Source organism: Saccopteryx leptura, chromosome 3, assembly GCF_036850995.1.
Source record: "Saccopteryx leptura isolate mSacLep1 chromosome 3, mSacLep1_pri_phased_curated, whole genome shotgun sequence".
Taxonomy (NCBI): domain Eukaryota; kingdom Metazoa; phylum Chordata; class Mammalia; order Chiroptera; family Emballonuridae; genus Saccopteryx; species Saccopteryx leptura.
This window is the reverse complement of record NC_089505.1, coordinates 116,574,103-116,596,597: the sequence shown is the minus strand read 5'-3', so window position 1 is coordinate 116,596,597 and position 22,495 is coordinate 116,574,103. Positions and strand designations below refer to the sequence as shown.

At 39.4% G+C, this 22,495-nt stretch overlaps 1 protein-coding gene across 3 annotated transcripts in view; it reads left to right on the top strand.

Annotated features, from left to right (window-relative positions):
• FOXJ3 (forkhead box J3) overlaps window positions 1-22,495 on the top strand; it is a 170,203-nt gene that overhangs the window by 58,180 nt on the left and 89,528 nt on the right. For all 3 annotated transcript variants that reach the window (XM_066376019.1, XM_066376016.1, XM_066376018.1), the window contains exon 4: window positions 19,310-19,384. In XM_066376019.1, coding sequence (XP_066232116.1) covers window positions 19,310-19,384 — 75 coding nt within the window. The remainder of the gene's footprint in view (window positions 1-19,309; window positions 19,385-22,495) is intronic.

The window sequence follows — 22,495 nt, the reverse complement described above, 5'->3', positions numbered from 1 at the left end:
CACCAGTGATGTACTGTGCACCATGCCAGAAAATCTGTTGTTTTAGGGGAAGAGATATTTTTATATCTCTAACTCTATTCATCTATTCCATGCCCTAGTACAGTGCTTTCATGTAGTTTAAGTGAAAACCTGAATTCAGGTCTCAGACTTTTCCCCAAGCTTTATATTTTGTTAGTTCTCTCTTAGTACTGTTTTTTTTTTTTCCTTTTGCCTATTCCAGCTTTCTAGCCATCCCAGGAAATAAACATTTTGCTTTCATTTTTTGTTTTTCTCTTCTTGTCCTTGGATTTTCTCTCCTTTGCCTTTTTTCCCATTGGCATTATCCTGTTTATTCTTTTAGCTCACATGTTAACCTCTCTTCGTTCTACAAAGTTATCTTTCATATGTCAATATGCTTTATTAAAACATTATTAATAGAACTTACAGATTTTGTTCAGAGATCTTGTTTTGTTAGCTTTTGTTTCTGTACTCATACTCAGTGATAGCAGCTTTTATTATTTTCTGTGTGTCAAGCATTATATACTAAAGTACCCTATATCATTGACTACTGAAACCACATAACAGTTTTAGGAATCAAGTACTACTACTATTGTCCAAATATTGAAGGTAAGAAAGCTTAGCGTTACAGAAGTAACTTTCTAGAGTTTCTCAGCTACAGAACGGAGAGCCAAGATTTGGTAACAGACTTGGTAGATTTGGAATTTCAAAGCTCATGTCATTTATTCGTTCATTAATTTCCAAGTGAGAGGAGGGGATATAGACAGACTCCCGCATGTGCCCTTATTGGGGTCCACCCAGCAACTCCTGTCTGGGGGCTGATGCTCTCTGCCTTCTGGGGTCATACTCGCAACCAAGCTATTTTTAGCACCTGAGGTGGAAGCTCCACAGAGCTATCCACAGCACCCGGGGCTGATGCTTTTAAACCAATTGAGCCATGGCTACTGGAGGAGAGGAGTGAGAGAGAAAAGGGGAGAGGAAGGGGTGGAGAAGCAGATGGTCGCTTCTCCTATGTGCCCTGACTGGGAATCTAATTTGGGACATTTACACACTGGGTTGACGCTCTACCACTGAGCCAACCGGCCAAGGCCTATTTATTTCTTTTCAATTACAGTTGCCACATAATATTATATTAGTTTCAGGTGTACAATATAGTGATGAGTAGAAATTTATGTACATTATGAAGTGATTACCCTGATAAGTCTGGTACCCATCTGACACCATATATAGTTACTACAGTATTATTGACTATATTCCCTATGTCTAAGATCATGTCTTAACCATTACATAGGGCCTATAATTTTTCAAACACTGCGTAAATATTTATTTAATTTGATTTGCCAAGATATACTCTTAACTGGCTAACAGTATGATTGTTAACAATATACTCTGAGTAAGAGTCCACTTTAACAATATTTCAGTGGAGGAAATGATAATAAAATTTGACTCATGTATTAAAAAAACATAATTCTAAGCAAGTAGTAGCAATCCATCTAAGCCAGGGGTCTCAAACTTGCGACCCGCGGGCCGCATGCAGCCCGCCGAACAATTTTGTGCGGCCTGCAGACTAATCCACGAAGTTCAAAATATAAGCTGTGTTTTCTGGCTTTACCACTAGGCACTAATATTCAGTAGAATTCTCTTGACAAGATTTGAGATGAGAGAAGGCTAGGAGATTTTGATAAACCTGTTTAGCAGTGGAAAATCATGGTGGTTAGGGAGTAGTAATGCTTAAAATGTGAATAAATGGCTTAGAAATCATCACACCTGCAGGGGCCAGACAGGTAACATAAATGAGTAAAGCAAAGAAAGAACCTAACTGAAGACTGCATGTCTTTACAAAGTATCCCCCACCTCGGTATTTCAGGTACCCACCTGGCACCATACATATTCATTTCAGTATTGTTGACTCTATTCCCTATGCTTTACATCCTTGAGACTACTTTTTAACTACCAGTTAGTGCTCTTAATCCCTTTACCTTTTTAATCCAGTCCCCTAACGCCTCTCCTCTGGCATCCATCAGTTTGTTCTCTGTATTATAAGTCTGTTTCTATTCTTTTTGCTTGTTTGTTTTGTTCTTTGATTACACCTATAAGTATAGTCATATGGTACTTATCTCTCTCTATCTGGCTTATTTTACTTAGCATAGTATCCTCTATATCTTTTCATGCTGTTGCAAATGGTAAGGTTTGCTTTATTTTTTTTCTTTTTTCAGATTGATTTTTTGAGAGAGAGGCATGAGGGTGAAGGGACAGAGAGAGAGAGAGAGAGAGAGAGAAACATCAACTCATTATTTCACTTAGCTGTGCACCCATTGATTGCTTCTCATACATGCCCTGACTCAGGCTTGAATCGGTGATCTCAGGTTGAGCTGGCACCTTTGGGATAGAGCTGGTGTCTTAGGGATTGAGCTGGTGACCCTGGGTTCGAGTCTGTGACCCCAGGATTGAGCCGGTGACCCTGGGATCATACTGATAACCTTAGTGCTCTGGGATGACACTGTATCCACTGTACTATCAACAAGGACAAGATTTCATTTTTCTTAATGGCCAAGTAAAATTCTGTTGTATATATATCACAGCTTTTTTATCCACTTGTCTATTGATGGACATGCTCAGTGAACATAGGGGAATTATTGTTTTGGTTTTTTAAGATATATACCAAGAAGTAGAATGGCTGGATCATAACAAAGTTCTATTTTTAATTTTTTTTTTTTTTTGTATTTTTCTGAAGTTGGAAACGGGGAGGCAGTCAGATAGACTCCCGCATGCGCCCGACTGGGATCCACCCGGCATGCCCACCAGGGGGTGATGCTCTGCCCATCTGGGGCGTTGCTCTGTTGCAACCAGAGCCCTTCTAGTGCCTGAGGCAGAGGCCATGGAGCCATCCTCGGCGCCCGGGCCAACTCTGCTCCAATGGAGCCTTGGCTGCTGAGGGGAAGAGAGAGACAGAGAGGAAGGAGAGGGGGAGGGGTGGAGAAGCAGATGGGCCCCTCTCCTGTGTGCCCTGGCCAGGAATCAAACCTGGGACTCCTGCACGCCAGGCCGACGCTCTATCACTGAGCCAACCGGCCAGGGCCTATTTTTAATTTTTTTGAGGAATCTCCATACTGTTCTCCATAGTGGCTGCACAAATCTGCATTCCTACCAACAGTGCATGAAGATTCCCTTTTCTCCACATCCTCGCCAGCTTGTTCATTGAGGAAGCTTGTAATTTTTATTGGATAAGGGGGGTGGATACATATAAACAAGTAATTATGATGCTATATAAAATGCTCTGTAATAGAAATATAGAATGTTGTGCAATTGAAGAGTTGACTAATTAAGCATGCCTACTGTGTGTAAGCCATAAAAATATTTACTACATATGTGACTTAGTAAAAAGTATTAAACAAAGGGTGTAGTTAATGCTGTGAGAGTTTAGAAGAGCTAATGGGCAATGTGATGAAGTTCTAAAGTGAGTGGTACAAAGATTAAATGCTATGAGAGTACATGGAATGGGGAGGCATTAGAAAACTATTAAGGGAATAGAATTTAGCTGTATTTTGAAGATTAAGATTTAGGGAGGGGTTTTTTTTTGGCTTCTAGGAAATGGTTATAGGGGTTTTTAGTGGAGAGCAGAAGAGTTAGGATGGAGCCAGAATGTAGAGATCTCGTGGATATATGAATGCCAATCCGAAGAGCTTGGTCCAAATTTGGTGGGTAATAGTACCTATAGTTTACTTAAATGTACCTCATTTACCTGTCTGACCTCAGCTTCTGCTGAACTGTAAGTCCACTTGAGAGTGCTAGATCTAGTCTTGAATTTTTTGTTGCTGGCCAGCCCAAGTCATGGTCTGAAACTGGCTTAGAAGTAGAGATAAAATTTTAGGTGTAAGATGCATGATTTAGGTGCAATGAAAAAAGGGGGGTAAAAGAGGAGAAGTGGGAGTAGGTGGATAAAGATTATGTTGCTTTTAGAACTTATCTCGTCCATTCTGTTGCTTTAGGCAGACCTTTAATATTTCCAGAGATAGCTGCTTCATAAGTATTCTTTTTTAAAAAGTTTCTTCCACTTAATTTAAGATGCCTAGAACTTGCCATGATCACTTTTAATTTTATTTTGGTAAACATAGAAATATTTTGACCATTTCAGATGTAGATAAATGGAAACTGGTCTTTTTCCTTTGTTCAAGTCCTGTCTCACTTTTCAGTTCTTAATTCCCTTTTACAGTCCTTAGATTTGTGTAGCATGCTCCTGCAGCCTTCTGCTCACTGTATCTCCTTTAGGCATGGACCTATGTTAGGTTAGGGGAAAGTGGGAGATCATGTAGAACTTGTGAAGTTAGTTTGTATTGGTTGAAGTAGGGGTGCAAGAATGGTTCTAAAGCAGTTGTCAACCACCTTTTCAGAAATGTAGAGCCAACTAAAGTCACCTAGAGGAAGAAATGTCACCATGGTCACTCAAAAGTATTCAAATAGAATTTTAATATTTAGGTAAAACTCCCTTTCATTTTGTTCTAGGACATTGAAGGGAGATTACGTATTAAAAATAATTCTTTGAATATTCCATAAGAGTTTAAAAACACTGAATTTTCTATAATTGAATAATTTTGTAATCTGAACTATATGAAAAGGAATTTAAAATTTTGTGTTATTTACCTTACTAAAGAAAATTGACCTATCATACTACTTGAGTATAGGGCAATAAAAAGAAAAATGCAAAAGAGTGTTATGTATATGTGGGGGTGTATTTTGCTACTTTTTATGTGGGGAAATATATACTGCTTATTGTTGTAAAAAGAAATTTAGAAGTAATAAACTAGAAACATAATAAACATAGTTACCGACAGGATGGATGGAGCCGAGATAGAAGAGATATAGATGGGGAAAAAGATTTAGTTTGTATACCTTTTGTATCGTTTTGAGTTTTGAATCATGTAAGTGTTTTTACACATTAAAAATAAGCCAACAATATATAGAAAAAAAAAAAAGGTTGGGAAAAGAAACCTTAAAACTGAATGTAAGGCCTGACCGGGTGGTGGCGTAATGGATAGAGTGTTGGACTGGGATGTGGAGGACCCAGGTTCAAGACCCCGAGCTCACCAGCTTGAGTGCAGGCTCATCTGGTTTGAGCAAAGCTCACCAGCTTGGACCCAAGGTTGCTGGCTCGAGCCAGTGGTTACTTGGTCTGCTGAAGGCCCACGGTCAAGGCATATATGAGAGGGCAATCAATTAACAACTAAGATGTCACAACAAAAAACTGATGATTGATGCTTCTCATCTCTCTCCATTCCTGTCTGTCCCTCTCTCTGACTCTCTCTGTCTCTAAAAAATAACAAAAACAAACTGAATAAGTAGAAAAAAATATTCTTACTCAAATGGGCAATATAACTACAGAAAAAAATTCAGGAGACTTTTGAAAAGAGCTTTCTGACTATAATATATACCTTCATAGTATACATACTAAGATTGAAAAGAATTGCAAAGAAATCATGAACTTAATCTTAGTAGATTTCTTTGGTAGTGATATTTTCTTCGAATTGGTTTTTACTTCCAATAACTCCAAGAAGAAGTTGGGAACAATTCTGAAACTGTTTTATGTGTTCAATAGGGTAGAACAAATGAGTACATATATTGATGTTTTGGAGAATCAGGACTCTCACAGTAACGAGAAAAGAAATACAGGTAGGAATGTAGCTATTGATTTGAATTGGAGGTGCCAGCTTCAACTTAAGTTTAAAATAAAAATCACTTAGAGAGCTTTTAAGATTTAGATTTCTGGGTCACAGCTCCAGAGAGTTTGAATTAATTCTAGGAATCTGCTTTAAAATATTATATATCTCAAGTGTTTCTTGTGCAAGTAGACTATACTTTTGAGAAACTACTTTTGGGGCTGGCATTTTCAAGGTCAAGCAGTATGCTTTGATAAATTACGGTATTTAACCTGGGCAATTTTTCTCCTGGTTAACCTGGACCATCATATTTGCCTTGTGAAGAGATAACTGCCTGCAGGGTGGAGAGTGGTGGAAAAAAATCCTAAATATTTATTCTTCCCTATTCTTCCAGCTTCTTTTCTTGGGGTTGTGAGAGATAGGGTCTGCCCAAGTTGTGAGATCTGAAGTAATCTCTTTTTCATTGTGTGTATGTACATACATGACTGGGCTTTCGTATCTCAGGATATTTTTACTTTCTAAATACACTTTTGGGTTTTGTTTTGTTTTTAAGTACTGGAGGGGAGATATCAAGACAGACTTTTGCATGCACCCTGACCAGGATCCACTCAGCAACCCTGTAGTTGCTTGCAACTTGCAACCAAGCTATTTTTAAAATAGAAGGATGATGTGCTCAGATCAACCAGCTATCTTCAGCTCCCTGGGCCACACTTGAACCAATTGAGCCACTGGCTGTCGGAGGGGAAGAGGGAGTGAAGGGGGAGAGAAGCAGATGGTCACTTGTGTGCCCTGACTGGGAGTTGAACCTGGGATGTCTGTACACCTGGTCGACACTCTATCTACTCAGCCAGCTGGCCAGGGCCAATTTTGATATTTTCAAAAACAGATTTGTGATTACCATATCTAAAAAAGGTTCCTGTCCTTATGGAGCCTCCTTACATTATGTGATGAGAAATGCAGGGTAATAAGGCAGTTTATTATATTAAGACCTAATGTAATAATGTCTGAAAGTCAGAAATGATTTCCCTGAATAATTAGTGTTTCAACCATGAACAAATTGAAAATTGAGTAGACTCAGATGAAGGGATGGAGTAAGGCTGAGATTACTCAGCAATCTTTGCAAGGGGAGCAACAAGTGGAAAGCCTAGAGATGAGAGAGAACATTGGAGGGGATAAGTATGGACAGTAAGATCAGGAAGAGCCTTTGGAGACTTTATTATTAAGGATTTTGGATTTTATCCTAAGTGTAGTGGGAAGTGATTGAAAGGTTTTAAGTGAAAAGGTAACATCATATTTGCCTTGTGAAGAGATAACTGCCTGCAAGGTGGAGAGTGGTGGAAAAGGAACAGAGAAGAAGGTGAAGGGTGGACATCAACGAGGTAGCTATTGTACTACATTTGGTGAGACTGGTGTCCTGGACTGGGATAGCAACAGAAGGGATAGGATAAAATAGATCAAAGGTAGGTTTAATAAAATTTGATGACATATTTGTTTTAGATGGTGAGAGGAAGGAAGAATTAAGGATGTCTTAGAGGTTTCTCATGGGAACTGTTGTGTGACTAATTGTCTTTAAACTGAGAAGGGAAAACTGGAAGAAGATCACACTGGGAATAAAGATTGGTTTAGTTTTAAAGATGTTGAGTTTGAGATGTTTCTGATGATGTCTAACAGATGGTTGAAAATATGTTAGGAACTTGGGAGAAAGGTCTAGTTTGGAGATTTAGATAGATTTGTGTCATAGATGGTCCTTGAAGCCATGGCTGTGGATGAGATTGCCTAGGCAGCAATGAAGAGATGAAAAAAGGATGTAGGGCAGAGCCTTGAAGAGTTTTTAACATTTCAACTTTTTAGAGATGTGTTCTCCCCCTGAAACCATTTAGAAAATAGGATTGTCATGATTTCCAGTTTGTCTGATTAGTTCTTTCTTTTTCTTGTCTTTTCAATTTTGAGTATTTTTTTTTTTATATTCATTGAATACTTTATTCACATTCTTCTCAAGTTCACATGGAACATTCACCAAGGTAGGCCACAGCCTAGTTAATAAAACACATTTTAACAAATTTATGGCCTTTTTTTTTTTTTTTTTTTTACAGAGGCAGAGATAGACAGGGACAGACAGGAACGAAGAGAGATGAGAAGCATCGATCTTTAGTTTCTCGTTGCGCGTTGCGACTTCTTAGTTGTTCATTGATTGCTCTCTCATATGTGCCTTGACCATGGGCCTTCAGCAGACCGAGTAACCTCTTGCTGGAGCCAGCGACCTTGGGTCCAAGCCGGTGAGCTTTTTGCTCAAACCAAATGAGCCTGCACTCAAGCTGGCGACCTTGGGGTCTCGAACCTGGATCCTTCCGCATCCCAGTTCGACACTTTATCTACTGCGCCAACGCCTGGTCAGGCCATTTTAACAAATTTAAAAGAATAAAAATTATACAGAATATGTTCTTAGATAGCAATAAAATTAATTTAGAAGTCAAAACAAAGATAGCTATAAAATCCCCAGATATTTGGAGATTAAACAACATAATTCTAAACAACTCATGGGTCTAAGAAGAAGTCTTGAGAAATTTAAAAAAATATGTTGAATTAAATGAAAATGAAAATATAACAAAAAATCTGTGGGATGTAGCAAAAGCAGTGCTTAGAGGGATATATAGAGCATTGGATACATATGTTAGAAGAAACATCTAAAATCAATAATCTGAGCTTCTCCCTTAGGAAACTTGAAGGACAAAAGCAAATTAAATCCAAAATAAATAGAAGAAAAATAAAAATCAGAGCAGAAATCAATGAAATTAAAAACAAATTCAATAGAGAATATAAGTGAAACGAGAAGCTAAGTTTTTGAAAAGCCAGTGAAATTTGACAAAATTCAAGCCAAGCTAATCAAGAATAAAGAGTGAAGACACAAATAACTAATGTTAAAAATAAAAGAGGTAACATTACAACTGATTCCATGGAAACTAGAATAATAAAGGAATATAATGAACAACTTCATGCCCATAAATTTGATAACTTCGACAAACTGGACCAATTCTTTAAGAGATACAACCTACTAAAACTCCTATATAAAGAAATTGATAATATGAATTGGACTGTATCTGTTACAGAAATTAAGTAAATAATAATAACCTTCTAAAACAGAAAGTGCCGGGCCTGAATGATTTCACTGGTTAATTCCCCCCCCCCCCCAGATATTGATATTTATTTTATAGTTAAAATAGTTAAGATAAAAGTCATGTTAGAAAGAGATTAAATAAATAAACTATTGAAACAGAATATGAGACTTGACTTATACCCACTCATGTAAGGTTTTGGGTTTTGATACAAGCCTTTATAGTGCATTATAGCTTGGTGATCGTTTAGTGCTTCTTCTCAGTTGGGTAACTGTGTAGGGGGAACTTACACTGTAGACACATTTGATTTTGTAGATTATAGGTGTATGTTTCAAAAGTAAAACAAACTAGAATTAAAGATGGGAACTGATCTTTATGATCTTATGTTAAGCAAGTTTTCTTAATGGACTAGAGGAGGGATTTGCAAGCTCTGGCTTGTAAACCAATTTGAGCTCACTGCTTGTTTTTATTTATTTTATTTATTAAATTATTATTTTCAATTACAGTTGACATACATTATTATATTAGTTTTAGGTGTACAGCCTGGTGATTAGACATTATATAACTTGACAACACACATAGTTATTAGAATATTATTAACTGTATTCCGTATTTATATTCCCATGGCTATATTCTATAAAAACCAATTTGTACTTTGTAATCCCTTCATCTTTTTCAACCATCCACCAACCCTTCTGCCATCTGGCATTTGTAATACATAGTGTTCTCTGTATCTATGAGTTTGCTGCTGTTCTGCTTGTTCATTTATTTATTTTTTTTAGGTTCAGTTGTTAGATAAGGATTTATTGCCATTTTATTGTTCAGATTTTTTACCTTTGCTTCTTCCTCTTCTTTTTTTTTAATTAAAATTTTTTTTTTTTTTTTTTTTTTACAGAGACAGAGAGTCAGAGAGAGGGATAGATAGGGACAGACAGACAGGAATGGAGAGAGATGAGAAGCATCAATCATCAGTTTTTCATTGAGACACCTTAGTTGTTCATTGATTGCTTTTTCATATGTGCCTTGACTGTGGGCCTTCAGCAGACTGAGTAACCGCTTGCTCGAGCCAGCGACCTTGGGTCCAAGTTGATGAGCTTTGCTCAAACCAGATGAGTCCACGCTCAAGCTGGTGACCTCGGGGTCTCGAACCTGGGTTCTCTGCATCCCAGTCTTACGCTCTATCCACTGTGCCACTGCCTGGTCAGGCTTTCCTCCTCTTTTTTTTATTTTTTATTTTTTATTTTTTTTTATTCATTTTTAGAGAGGAGAGGGAGAGAGAGAAAGAGAGAGAGAGAGGAGAGGAGAGACAGAGAGAGAGAAGGGGGGGAGGAGCTGGAAGCATCATCTCCCATATGTGCCTTGAGCAGGCAAGCCCAGGGTTTCGAACCGACGACCTCAGCATTTCCAGGTTGACGCTTTATCCACTGCGCCACCGCAGGTCAGGCTCCTCCTCTTCTTAAAGAAGACCTTCTAACACAGGGGTCCCCAAACTTTTTACACAGAGGGCCAGTTCACTGTCCCTCAGACCGTTGGAGAGCCGGACTATAAAAAAAAAACTATGAACAAATCCCTATGCACACTGCACATATCTTATTTTAAAGTAAAAAAACAAAACAGGAACAAATACAATATTTAAAATAAAGAACAAGTAAATTTAAATCAACAAACTGACCAGTATTTCAATGGGAACTATGCTCCTCTCACTGACCACCAACGAAAGAGGTGCCCCTTCTGGAAGTGCGGCGGGGGTCGGATAAATGGCCTTAGGGGGCCGCATGTGGCCCGCGGGCCGTAGTTTGGGGACCCCTGCTCGAACATTTCATGTAATACTGGTATGGTGGTGATGAACTCCTTCAGCATTTTCTTGTCAGGGAAGCTCTTTACCTGTCCTTCAATTCTAAATGATAGCTTTGCTGGGTAGAGTAATCTTGGTTTTAGGTATTTGCTTTTCATCACTTTGAATGTTTCTTTATTTTTTTTTCGTTGCGCATTGCGACACCTTAGTTGTTCATTGATTGCTTTCTCATATGTGCCTTGCCCACGGGGCTTCAGCAGACTAAGTAACCCCTTGCTTGAGCCAGCGACCTTCGGTCCAAGCCGGTGAGCTTTTTGCTCAAAACAGATGACCCCGTGCTCAAGCTAGCAACCTCAAGGTCTCGAACCTGGGTCCTCAGCATCCCAGTCTGATGCTCTATCCACTGCGCCACCACCTGGTCAGGCTTTTTTTTTTTTTTTTCTCGTGAATGTTTCTTGCCACTCACTTCTAGCCTGCAAAGTTTCTGTTGAGAAATCAGCTAACAGTCTTATAGGAGCTCTCCTGTAGGTAACTAACTGCTTTTCTGTTGCTGCTTTTTAGATTCTTTGTCTTTAACCTTTTGCATTTTAATTATGAAGTGTCTTGGTGTGGGTCTCTTTGGGTTCATCTTGTTTGGGACTCTTTGTGCTTCCTGACTTGTATGGCTATTTCCTTCACCAGGTTAGGTATTTTTTCAAACGGGTTTTCAGTTTCTTGCTTTATCTCTTCTCCTTCTAGCATCCATATGATACGCATATTGGTATGCATGAAGTTGTCCCAATATTGGTATGCAGGAAGTTGTCCCTCAGGCTCCTCAATTTTTGTGTTCCTTTTTCATTTTGTTGTTCTGATTGGGTGTTTTTCCCTTCGTTATATTCCAGATTGCTGATTTGATTCTCAGCTTCATTTACTCTACTGTAGAGTCTTATAAATTATTCTTTATTTCAGTCTGTGTATCCTTCATTTCTGACTGGTGCTTTTTATGCTGTTGAAGTTCTCACTAAATTCATTGAACATGTTTATCACTAGTGTTTTGAACTCTTCATCTAGTACAGGGATTGGGAACCTATGGCTCATGAGCCAGATGTGGCTCTTTTTTTCTTCTTTTTTTGTATTTTTCTGAAGTTGGAAACGGGGAGGCAGTCAGACTCCCGCATGCGCCCGACCAGGATCCACCCAGTACGCCCACCAGGGGGCGATGCTCTGCCCATCTGGGGCGTTGCTCTGTTGCAACCAGAGCCCTTCTAGCGCCTGAGGCAGAGGCCATAGAGCCATCCTGAGCACCTGGGCCAACTTTGCTCCAATGGAGCCTTAGCTGCAGGAGGGGAAGAGAGAGACAGAGAGGAAGGAGAGGGGGAGGGGTGAAGAAGCAGATGGGCGCTTCTCCTGTGTGCCCTGGCCGGGAATCGAACCCGGGACTCCTGCACGCCAGGCCAATGCTCTACCACTGAGCCAACCGGCCGGGGCCGATGTGGCTCTTTTGATGGCTGCATCAGGCTTGCAGACAAATCTTTAATAAAAAAAATGTTAAAAATATAAAACATTCTTATGTATTACAATCCATTCATTTCCTACTGCTCATGTTCATGGTTGTGGGTGGCTGGAGCCAATCACAGCTGTCCTCCGGGGCAACACCAAATTTTTATTGGATAATGCGTAAAGTACACGGGTCGTTGTATGGCTCTCACGGAATTACATTTTAAAATATGTGGTGTTCATGGCTCTCTCAGCCAAAAAGTTTCCTGACTCCTGATCTAGTAGATTGCTTGTCTTTATTTTGTTTCTTTCTTTTCTGGAGTTTGGTTTTATTCTTTCAGTTGGGACACGTTTCTTTGTCTCTTCATTTTGGTGGCTTCCCTGTGTTTGTTTCTATAGATATTAGGTAGAGCTGCTACATCCCCCAGGCTTGATATAATGTAATAGGTGTTCTTTAGGGTCCAGTGGCACAGCCTCCCCCAACATCCAAGCTGGACTCTCAAGGTGTACCCTCTGTGTGGGCTGTGGACACCCTTCCCTTGTAGTTGAACCATGATTGCTGTTGACATGTCAATGAGAGAGACTTACCCCCAGGTCAGTCAGCTGAAAGGACTGGCTGTGATTACTGACAACAGTGTAGAATCAACTGTGCAACTCCAAAGTGCAGGAATTATTTCAGTGGGGCTCTCGTGCTCACTGAATGTGAGTGTGTCGTCTCTGGAGGTGGTTGGGTGGTAGTGCTTAGATGTGGTCTGAAGCTGTCCAGTGGGTGTGCTGTCTCTGGGGCCTCCTGGGAGGTACAGACCAAGGTCAGTCACCACCTGTGTTCTGCCTAGGCCACCCTGCATGAGCTACAAAGTGAGCTGCAGATGGCTGCTGCTTGTGCTGGGCTTGGAGGTGCCCAGGAAAGGCCAAGCTGTGAACCAAGGCTGTTTGCTACTAGTGCTGGGTTTGGGGCCACTTAGCAAGAGGTATGGGGCATGTGGAGGCCCGTTGCTGCTTGTTTGAGAGATTTTAGGAAAAGGTGAAGCCTGAGCCAAGACAGGCCATTTGTATAGAAAACCCACTGGAAACACCTTGGGTGGGCCTGCAAGTTGGGTAGGGAATCACCAGGGTGGAGCCAACAGTGTAAGCCAGGTTGATGGAATCTCCAGATATGGCACCTGTTTGCCAGCTCAGTGAGGGGAGGGCTCAGAAAAGGAAGAACAGTGGCTTCTGCCAACAGTTCTGTCTGAGAGGAAGCTGCCCCCCCCTCCCCCCAGCACTCCTTCTGATGCTGGCAATGCAGTTCCTCTTCATGTGTCCCTGGTGTGTCCCTGGTGTCTTTCAAGCTAACCCCTAAGCATCAAGCTAAGATCAGAGGGGGTGAGTCAGAGTCCATACATGGACCCTTTATAGGAACTGCCTGGGACTCCAGCAGCCCTGTCTCCATCAACCTCAATCCCTGCTAGTTTTTACAGCCCAAAGTTATGGGAACTTCTCTTCCCGGCACTGGAACTGTGGTCCGAGGAGTACAGTGTGAGCTTTGGGCCCTTGTCTTCTTAGGGGAGATTTCTGCAGCTGAGATATCCCTCCTGTATCTCCTCCTTCCACCAGTCTCAGTGTAGCTTCTTTAATTCCCTATCCCTGGTCAGCAAACTGTGGCTCACGAGCCACATGTGGCTCTTTGGCCCCTTGAGTGTGGCTCTTCCACAACATACCATGTTTGAGCGCTACCTCGATAAGGAATGTACCTACCTGTATAGTTGAAGTTTAAAAAATTTGACTCTCAAAAGAAATTTCAATCGTTATTACTGTTGATATTTGGCTCTGTTGACTAATGAGTTTGCCAACCACTGCCCTCGTTGTAGGACTTCCATTCAGCCAGATTTCAGGTGATTCTGAATGATGGTCATTCTACAGTTCTAATTTTTAAAAAATTGATTGATTGATTTGAGAGAGAGAGAGAGAGAGAGAGAGAGAGAGAGAGAGAGAAACATTTATTTGTTGTTTCACTTAGTTATGCATTCATTGGTCACTTTCTGTATGTGCCCTGACCAGGTATCGAACCTGCAACCTTGGTGTTTTGGGACAACACTCCAACCAACTGAACTGGCTGTGGCCTGTAGTTTTGTTGTAATTTTGATGTGGTTGTGGGAGGAGGCAAGTACTGCATTTACCTATGTTGCTATCTTGCTGGACTATTTTTTATTCTATTGTATTTACACTATTATCTAATTTTGTTTTAGTGGTTGCTGTAGGCTTTTCCACACACAGCTTTAACTTATCATACTTTACCTTCAATTACAGCAGTTTTTGTGTAGTGTAGGAACTTTATAAACCTTATAATTTTAATTCATTTGATCCATCCTTTGTGTTACAATGTCATACATTTTACTTCTACATGCTGTAAACCCCATAATAAATTGTTTCTATAGACAGTTATCTTTTAAAGCAGTGGTTCTCAACCTGTGGGTCGTGACCCCGGCGGGGGTCGAACGACCAAAACACAGGGGTTCCCTAAAGCCATCGTGTTTTTTTAAATTTACCTCCATTTTTACAGTTTCTGGAACTCTTCTTCTTCCTTCTTCCTATCTTCCTCCCTTTCCTCCTTTCCCCTTTCTGTCATTGTCGTTGTCATTATCATTGCCATCATCGTCATCGTCATTGTCATCATCCATGTTTCCATATGGTATCAAACCATACTTCCTCCTGAAGAACTTCTTTATAATGTTGCCAGCCACCTACTACTACAAGAAATGAATTCTTTTAGCTTTTGTTTTTCTGGAACTCTTTGTTTTTTTTTACAGAGACAGAGTCAGAGAGAGGGATAGACAGACAGGAACGGAGAGATGAGAAGCATCAATCATTAGTTTTTCGTTGTGCGTTGCGACTCCTTAGTTGTTCATTGATTGCTTTCTCATATGTGCCTTGACCGCGGGCCTTCAGCAGATTGAGTAACCCCTTGCTGGAGCCAGCGATCCTGGGTCCAAGCTGGTAAGCTTTTTTTTTTTTTGCTCAAGTCAGATGAGCCCGTGCTCAAGCTGGTGACCTTGGGATCTCGAACCTGGGTCCTTCCACATCCCAGTCCAACGCTCTATCCACTGCGCTACCGCCTGGTCAGGCTGGAACTCTTTGTTTTGCTTTCATTTTGGGGAAATAGTTTCACTGGGTATAAAATTGGCAATTTATTTTAGTATTTTTAAAATGTCATCTGTTGTCTTCTATCTTGCATGGTTTTTGAGATGTTCACTCTAATCCTTGTTTTTACTTCTCTTTATGTAATTTTTTTTTTCTTCCTACCTTCAAGATGCTCTGTTTGATTTTCAGTATTTTGACTAATGAATGTAGGTATATGGATTTTCATTTCATTCTGCTTGATGTTCTCTGAAATTCTTGTATTATTTTTGGAAGACTTTCTTTTTTTTAAAATTTTTTTACAGAGACAGAGAGAGAGAGGGATAGATAGGGACAGACAGGAATGGAGAGAGATGAGAAGCATCAATCATCAGTTTTTTATTGCAAGACCTTAGTTGTTCATTGATTGCTTTCTTATATGTGCCTTGACCGCGGGCCTTCCGCAGACAGAGAAACCCTTTGCTCGAGCCAGGGGTTACTCGATGGTGAGCTTTTTATTTTTATTTTTTTGCTCAAGCCAGATGAGCCCGCGCTCAAGCTAGTGACCTTGGGGGTCTCGAACCTGGGTCCTTCCGCATTCCAGTCTGATGCTTTATCCACTGCGCCACCGCCTGGTCAGGCTGGAAGACTTTTGACTGTTCAAATTTTTTTCTATTTCATTGCTTTTCTTCTGAGATTCAAATTACTAGTTATTGTTTGACAGTCTTGGATGATGATGGATAATGATGATGATTGTTGTTTCACAGTCTTGGATGATGATGGTGATGATGATTGTTTCACAGTCTTGGATGATGGTGAATGATGATGGATGATGATGATGATGATGATGACGACGATGTGTGTGTGTGTGTGTGTGTGTTATCAGTTTGGATGATTTCTTTTGATCTGTCCTCAAATTATCTGAGCCTTTTCCTAGTTGTGTCCTGTTTGCTGATGAGCCAGCCCATTTAGGGAATTCTTTATCTTTGATTGTGTGTTCTATTGTTGTCATTTACATTTGACTCTTTCTTTTAGTTTACACATCACTTGAAATTCCCCATCTCTTTATGAAGTTGTCCACTTTTTTCTACTTGGTATTAGAACATATTAGTTATAGTTGTTTTAAAGTTCTTGTGTAATAGTTGTAACACCTGAGTCATCTCTCAGTTGGGTTTTGTTGATTATCTCTTGACAATGTCTTTTTTCCCCCCTTGCTTTTCTATGTGTCTAGCAATTTTTGATTGAGTGCCAGATAGATGTGTAGGAGATGGTAGAGACTGAGGTAAATCATATTTATACCTGTAAATGGATAGGCATCTTTTGTCCCAGGTCCTTTTTGTGGGGAGTTGAATCAGTCTATCAATATTTGAGATGGATTTGGGTTTTGTTTTTGGTATCTTTGTCTTCAGTGTACCACAGCAGTAGGCTCTTGTTACCTTATGCTTGGAGTGTAGGGCTTAGGTGCTGTAGACTTTTCTTAGTTTTCCTGCTTTAGTTTTAGATTTTAGTTGTCTCTGTCCACCTTGTTACACATAGGTTCTTTCTCCGTGCTTGTTATTTATTGCTAGGCTTTTAGTAGGGGCTGAGGGTTTTCCTAATTCAGTCTCACTCTTACTCAGGCCCTTGGATTTGTGGTGGTGCTTTTTCCAGTGTTTCTTTTCTTCAACCAAACTAGGCTTGCATCTGTAGTTGCTTCTGGGGTAGTTTCCTGCATCTTCCCTAACTATAACTGATCTTGACTTCACATGGTATGTTGGTGTGTAGGATCTTTGGCCCAAGGTAGTTCTGACACTTGTCCCAGAGGTTAAAAGGATTTTGTTTCTACCCTTCCTCCATCAGCAGTAGATCTTTGCCTGTGTCCTGGGAAGGGGTTTACTTTCTCTCCCTACAGGCAGAAGGGTTAGTTTCCTCATTCTTCTCTCAGAAGTAGTCTTTGTCAGAGTGTTAGGAGAGTTTTCCTGCCCCTAGCTCAGACTTAAGTTTTTTGCTTTAATATCTATAGAAGATGGAAGAGTCTCCCTCTCTGGCTGTCAGGTACCTCTTTCCTGCCTATGCCACAAAGGAGACTTCTTTGGCCTCTTTTTCTACCCCTGTCTTTCTTTGAGCGTATGGTGAAGGCCCATGAAGAAGAGTTTGAGAGTGAGTATGACCTTCCCTTGTAACTGACAGACTAGCTCATGCTCAGCCTTTCAAATTTTAGCTAATTTCTTGGATAGTGACCACTTCCTTCTCCCATGCTCTGCCAAAAGATACTTTGTTCTTTTTCTCATTGAATGGGCTTGTCCCTCTCAGGAATTTTATTTTTTTGGGCTGCCTTGCAACCTCAACTTTCTGTTGTGGCTCAGATAGGTGTGATTTGTGGGGACAGGGGACTCAACCATTATTGTCTCATTATTTGGGAGGGATCATTATTCTTTGTGGCTGTCTACATCCCAAGCAGAAGTAGAACTCCCATTCATAATTTTTAAATTGATATTTTGGTAATAAGATAGGCTTTTATTTTTATTCATCTTTTATAAACTTCTTTAATACCAATATAGTCCCATGAAAGGGAAGTTTTAATATAGGTATTATTGTTAAGAGTTTTGAACTTTATATTAAAAAACATGATAAACACTATGCCAAATATGACCTCCCAAAATTCTAAGTCCGTGATGGCGAGCCTGTTTATAAAAACCGCCCACGTTTGCAGTGCTGGTCAACCTGGTCCCTCCTGCCCATTAGTGGGCGTTCCAGCTTTCATGGTGGGCCAAATGCAGCGCTGTTTGGTTGCTCCGCTGCCGCCCACCATGAAAGCTGGAACGTCCACTAGTGGGCAGGAGGGATCAGGTTGACCAGCACTGCAAAAGTGGGCGGTTTTTATAAAAAGGTTTTCTATTATGGTTCTAAGTAGTGGCTAAATGTAGTTGAAGTCCCTCTCCATCTAGCCATTTTGGAATAAACAAAATTATGGAATGGATCTTTGGAGAAGTGCATTAAGAAGAAATGACATTTGGGTGTTTTCTGTAAAAATTGTTGCATAATCCTCCTATTAGTGAAAGATTTCCTGTTTCACAGATTTTTCCAGGTCTCCAAGTGTATTTACCTGCCATCTAAGTTATTTATTCTTTTCCTGCTACATTGAGGACCGTAGATGTTCTTGCTTGCCCTCTGTAGTCAGCTTCTGCTTTCTGGTTTTCTTTATTACAGATTGCCATGAAAGCCTAATTGGTGTCTGTATGCTCTTGTAATGCAGCAGTGGGATTTTTTTGTTTAAAATTCTTAACTCATTTAAAAGTTATAACACATGTGCTTTATATAGATCATTTGAGTTGTAGAAAAGTAAAAAGGGGAAAATAATCATCACCTATAATTCCATGTAAGAAAGCTCTTAGCATTTTGCATTTGGGCTTGTTTCCAAGAATGAATGAATGAATCAATCAATCAGTCAATCATAATTAAAGACATAGTATGTATATAATTTTGTTTGTCATTTAATATTTTATATTAATCATAGGCATTTTTCTGCATCATTAAAAGGTGTGGGGTGTTTTTTTGTGTGTATTTTTCTGAAGTTGGAAACGGGAGGCAGTCAGACTCCCGCATGCCCCGAGTAGGATCCACGCGGCATGCCCACCAGGGGGCGATGCTTTGCCCATCTGGGGTGCTGCTCTGTCGCAACCAGAGCCATTCTAGCGCATGAGGCAGAGGCCACAGAGCCATTCTCAGCGCCTGGGCCAACTTTGCTCCAGTGGAGCCTTAGCTATGGGAAGGGAAGAGAGACAGAGAGGAAGGAGAAGGAGAGGGGGAGGGGTGGAGAAGCAGATGGGTGCTTCTCCTGTGTGCCCTGGCTGGGAATCAAACCCAGGACTCCTGCACGCCAGGCCGACGCTTTACCACTGAGCCAACCGGCCAGGGCCTAAAAGGTTTAAAAAAATATTTCAAATGGGACATATATATTCCATTATTTGGAATTTTATAACATTCGCCAGAAACTTTTTCAGTAACTGCTTCCCTTTGTATAGCATTCATAATTTGAAAATTAAAAAGGTTTAAGTCTGAAGCTCATTTGAAAAGCTTATTCCATTTGCAATTGTATTCCAGTGCATAGATGTATTTAGATTTCTGATTCTGTTTTTAAAGGTGGGCTTTGCTTTTTGGATTTCAATGACTGTATGGGTTTGCTTCTTTAATTTCAGAATTCCATACGACATAATCTGTCGCTGAACAAATGTTTCCTTAAAGTGCCTCGATCCAAGGATGACCCTGGAAAGGTAAGGTTTTCTTAAAATAATTGGATTCTTTATTATACCTGTTGTCAAATTTGTTTCTAAGCTATATCTGTTATATAAAGAAAAAGAATTGGAATGAGAGCTTTCAAGTTCATTGATCAGGAATATTTGTGAAAATAACAAATCCTTTTTCAGCCCACAGCACCCTACCCCATCCACCCCCATTTTAGTTGGTATGTTTCAAGGACCAGCCAGAGGGAGAGCATGCTTTTTAAGCAGTGGGAAGATAGCTAGATAGGAACTGGTCCTCTGTTATAGTTTGTTGTTTCTAATCTAGTTTTTGTTTGATTATTTTCTTAAGTGAGTGTATTAAATTAAATTTGGTTTTCGAACTGCTCGTTAGGAACCACACTTTATTATTACATAGAAGAGGTGGATTTGTGTGTAATTGATAAGTAGAAGTAATTCTTAGTCTGAAATAAAATTATTTTTCTGTTTATTATTTTTCTTAATTGCTGTTTTTTCCTCTTTATTCCATTTATCTTTTGCCACCATTACATTTTTAGTATTTTATCTACAGAGACTTTTTGTTTGTTTGTCTCAATAACCATGTCAACTCCAGTGCGGCCTGAACCTGGTACTAGTTGCTTGATTTGTGAACTCAGAGTATTTTCTTAGACCATATTTGGCTGTCATGATAAAGTAATAAATTAGAACTTTGAGTGTATCTTTTGGCAAGCATGCCTTCTCATTTGGCTGTTTAGACTTCTTATTGTCCTCTTTAGGCTAAGTGTCTCTGGAAAAACTTTTCTAAAATGTAAGCGTGTTCATGTTATCACCCTGCTTAAAAGTACTCCCCAGTATTCTGGAGATGTTTCTTCTATAAAATATCCTTTACTATATTTTTATAATCTGCCTTTCTAGCTATGCTTCACCCTATTGAAGACCCACTGTGAGGAACTACTAGAAGTTTCCCAAACATACCTTTCATATGGTCTTCTCTTAATGCACAAACTCCATCCCTTTATTTGTCTGGCCTAGTCCTTGTCTTTTAAGATTAAGCTGCAACATAACTTCTTTAAAGCTTCCCCTCCTACCCTCCCTTACTTAAAATGAGTTTGTGTTCCCTCTTTTGAGTTGCTGTTTGTTATCTTTGTAGTAGCTCTTAACTGGTCTCTCTATCCATGGACTTACTATCTCCAATTTATAGTAACTTTCACATAGTAGCCAGTGATCTTTCAAAAAAAAATGTTAACCTAATCACAGGTAGTGTTTGTTTATAATCTTGATTGGTTATTTACTCTCCATAGTTCAAATCTAAATTAGGAGGGTAAGGCTTATGTGTATATTGTTTATTTGTTAGCCTCAGTTGCTTGAACAGTGGCTGGTGGCACAGAAGACCACTCTTGTTGAATGAATGAATATACTATATTATATCCTTTGCTAGATGGTTAACTTCTTAAGGTTAGAAATGGAGAGTTATTTATTTCTATTGTAAAGCAGTCACTCTTAAATGATGAATGTTTTATAGCACCTACTATGATCTGCCTCATTAAATTGGCTCTTAATATAGTTGAATAGATTATTATAATAGTTTTCTTATTTGACCCAATTTATATTTGCTTATGTTCATAACTCTCCAAGGTTGTGACTAGAAATTGCTGAAATTTTTCTTTCCTTTCAGTCGGCTTATTATTAGTAAAAAGATATATAACTTTTTATATTTGCTTCGTTGCAGTTTCCTATGGGCAGTGAATGTATCAGTCGGACTGAAAGGGTCTTAAAGAGTTTAGTGATTATTTTATTAGAGTCCCGCAAAGGCACTAACTGGATTCTGTAAACATGTGGTTCAGATTTAATTTAAAATGTGGTTTAAATTATTAGAAAAACCTATATACATGAATGTATAACTATATTATATACTAAATTTTAACCAATTGGAGACTTGTTTTAAAAAATGTGCTGTCAGATTTTCTTTTGTGCAGAACTTAAAGCTTTTTTCCACCTTAATTAAATAGTATACTGGGGTAAGGAAGATATAGAAAACACGTGTTATTCTCTATTATTCTTTTAGAATCAGGATCGTCTTACTAACGTGCATCCAAAACAAAATACAGAAATAAATTGAATTCTGAGATGTTAATAAAAGCTTTCAATTTTTACCGTTAGTCTCCAATTTTAAACTTGTTTTTATCAAAACACATCATTGTTCTCATTGATTTTGGTTATAATAGTAAATATCATATATTTGATCTTACAAAGTACATTTGTACTGTTATTTAATCTGATCTTTTAAAACATTTATATGAATAAAATAATTTTAATTCTTGATATAAAAATACAGTGTTTTGTTTAAAAAATGTTCCATTGCTTATAAACGTTTTGAAAACCTCAGATCTGGCTTATTTTATCAAAGAGGAAACAAAGGCCAGTAAATGAGGAATGACTTGCCCAGGTTCGTTGTAGAGTTAGAACTCAAGTATATTGGCCAGACTTACTTGCAAGTTACAGAAACCTATTATAGACCAACTTAAGGGAGAAAATAATCTGTAATAAGAACCGGAGCCTGGTTCTTAAATTTTCTCACCAGGAATGCCTCTTGCATCCCTTAGCTTTTCTGATGGCTGCATTTTGAGCCCATTTAGTGGCAGAGATGGCCATTAGCAGCTTCTGGCTTATATTCTGCTAATTTAATAAACGTTAGCTGAAAATGACTGTCTGTTGTTCTCCCCCTAAGTTACCTGGAGTATAGCAAATGTCTTAGAATGAATGCTGAACAAACAGAATACACTTGGTTTCTTGGTTCCTAGACTAGTGCTTTTTCCCACTATACCAATCTTCCTTGAGCGGGAGGCCAAAATGTTAGTTAAGCTTTGGTACTTATGAATTGTTTTTTCTTTTTGTATTACAGTGTTTCCTGGCATTTGAGGAGCTTTTCCAAAACCACCCTCACCACAGTGGGAGAAAACCATTGAGCCAAGGTGGGGTGGGAGTAGTTTTGGTCTTTGGGTATGGGGGGGACTTTTACCCCTTAGGATTTTGCTAGCTGCTGCCATGACCCAGATGGAGCCAAGAGGTAGAGGTCGAAGTAGCTCATATAGCAGCCTCTTCCCTGTACTGTATTTTTATACAATAGTATAGCTTCCTATTCAG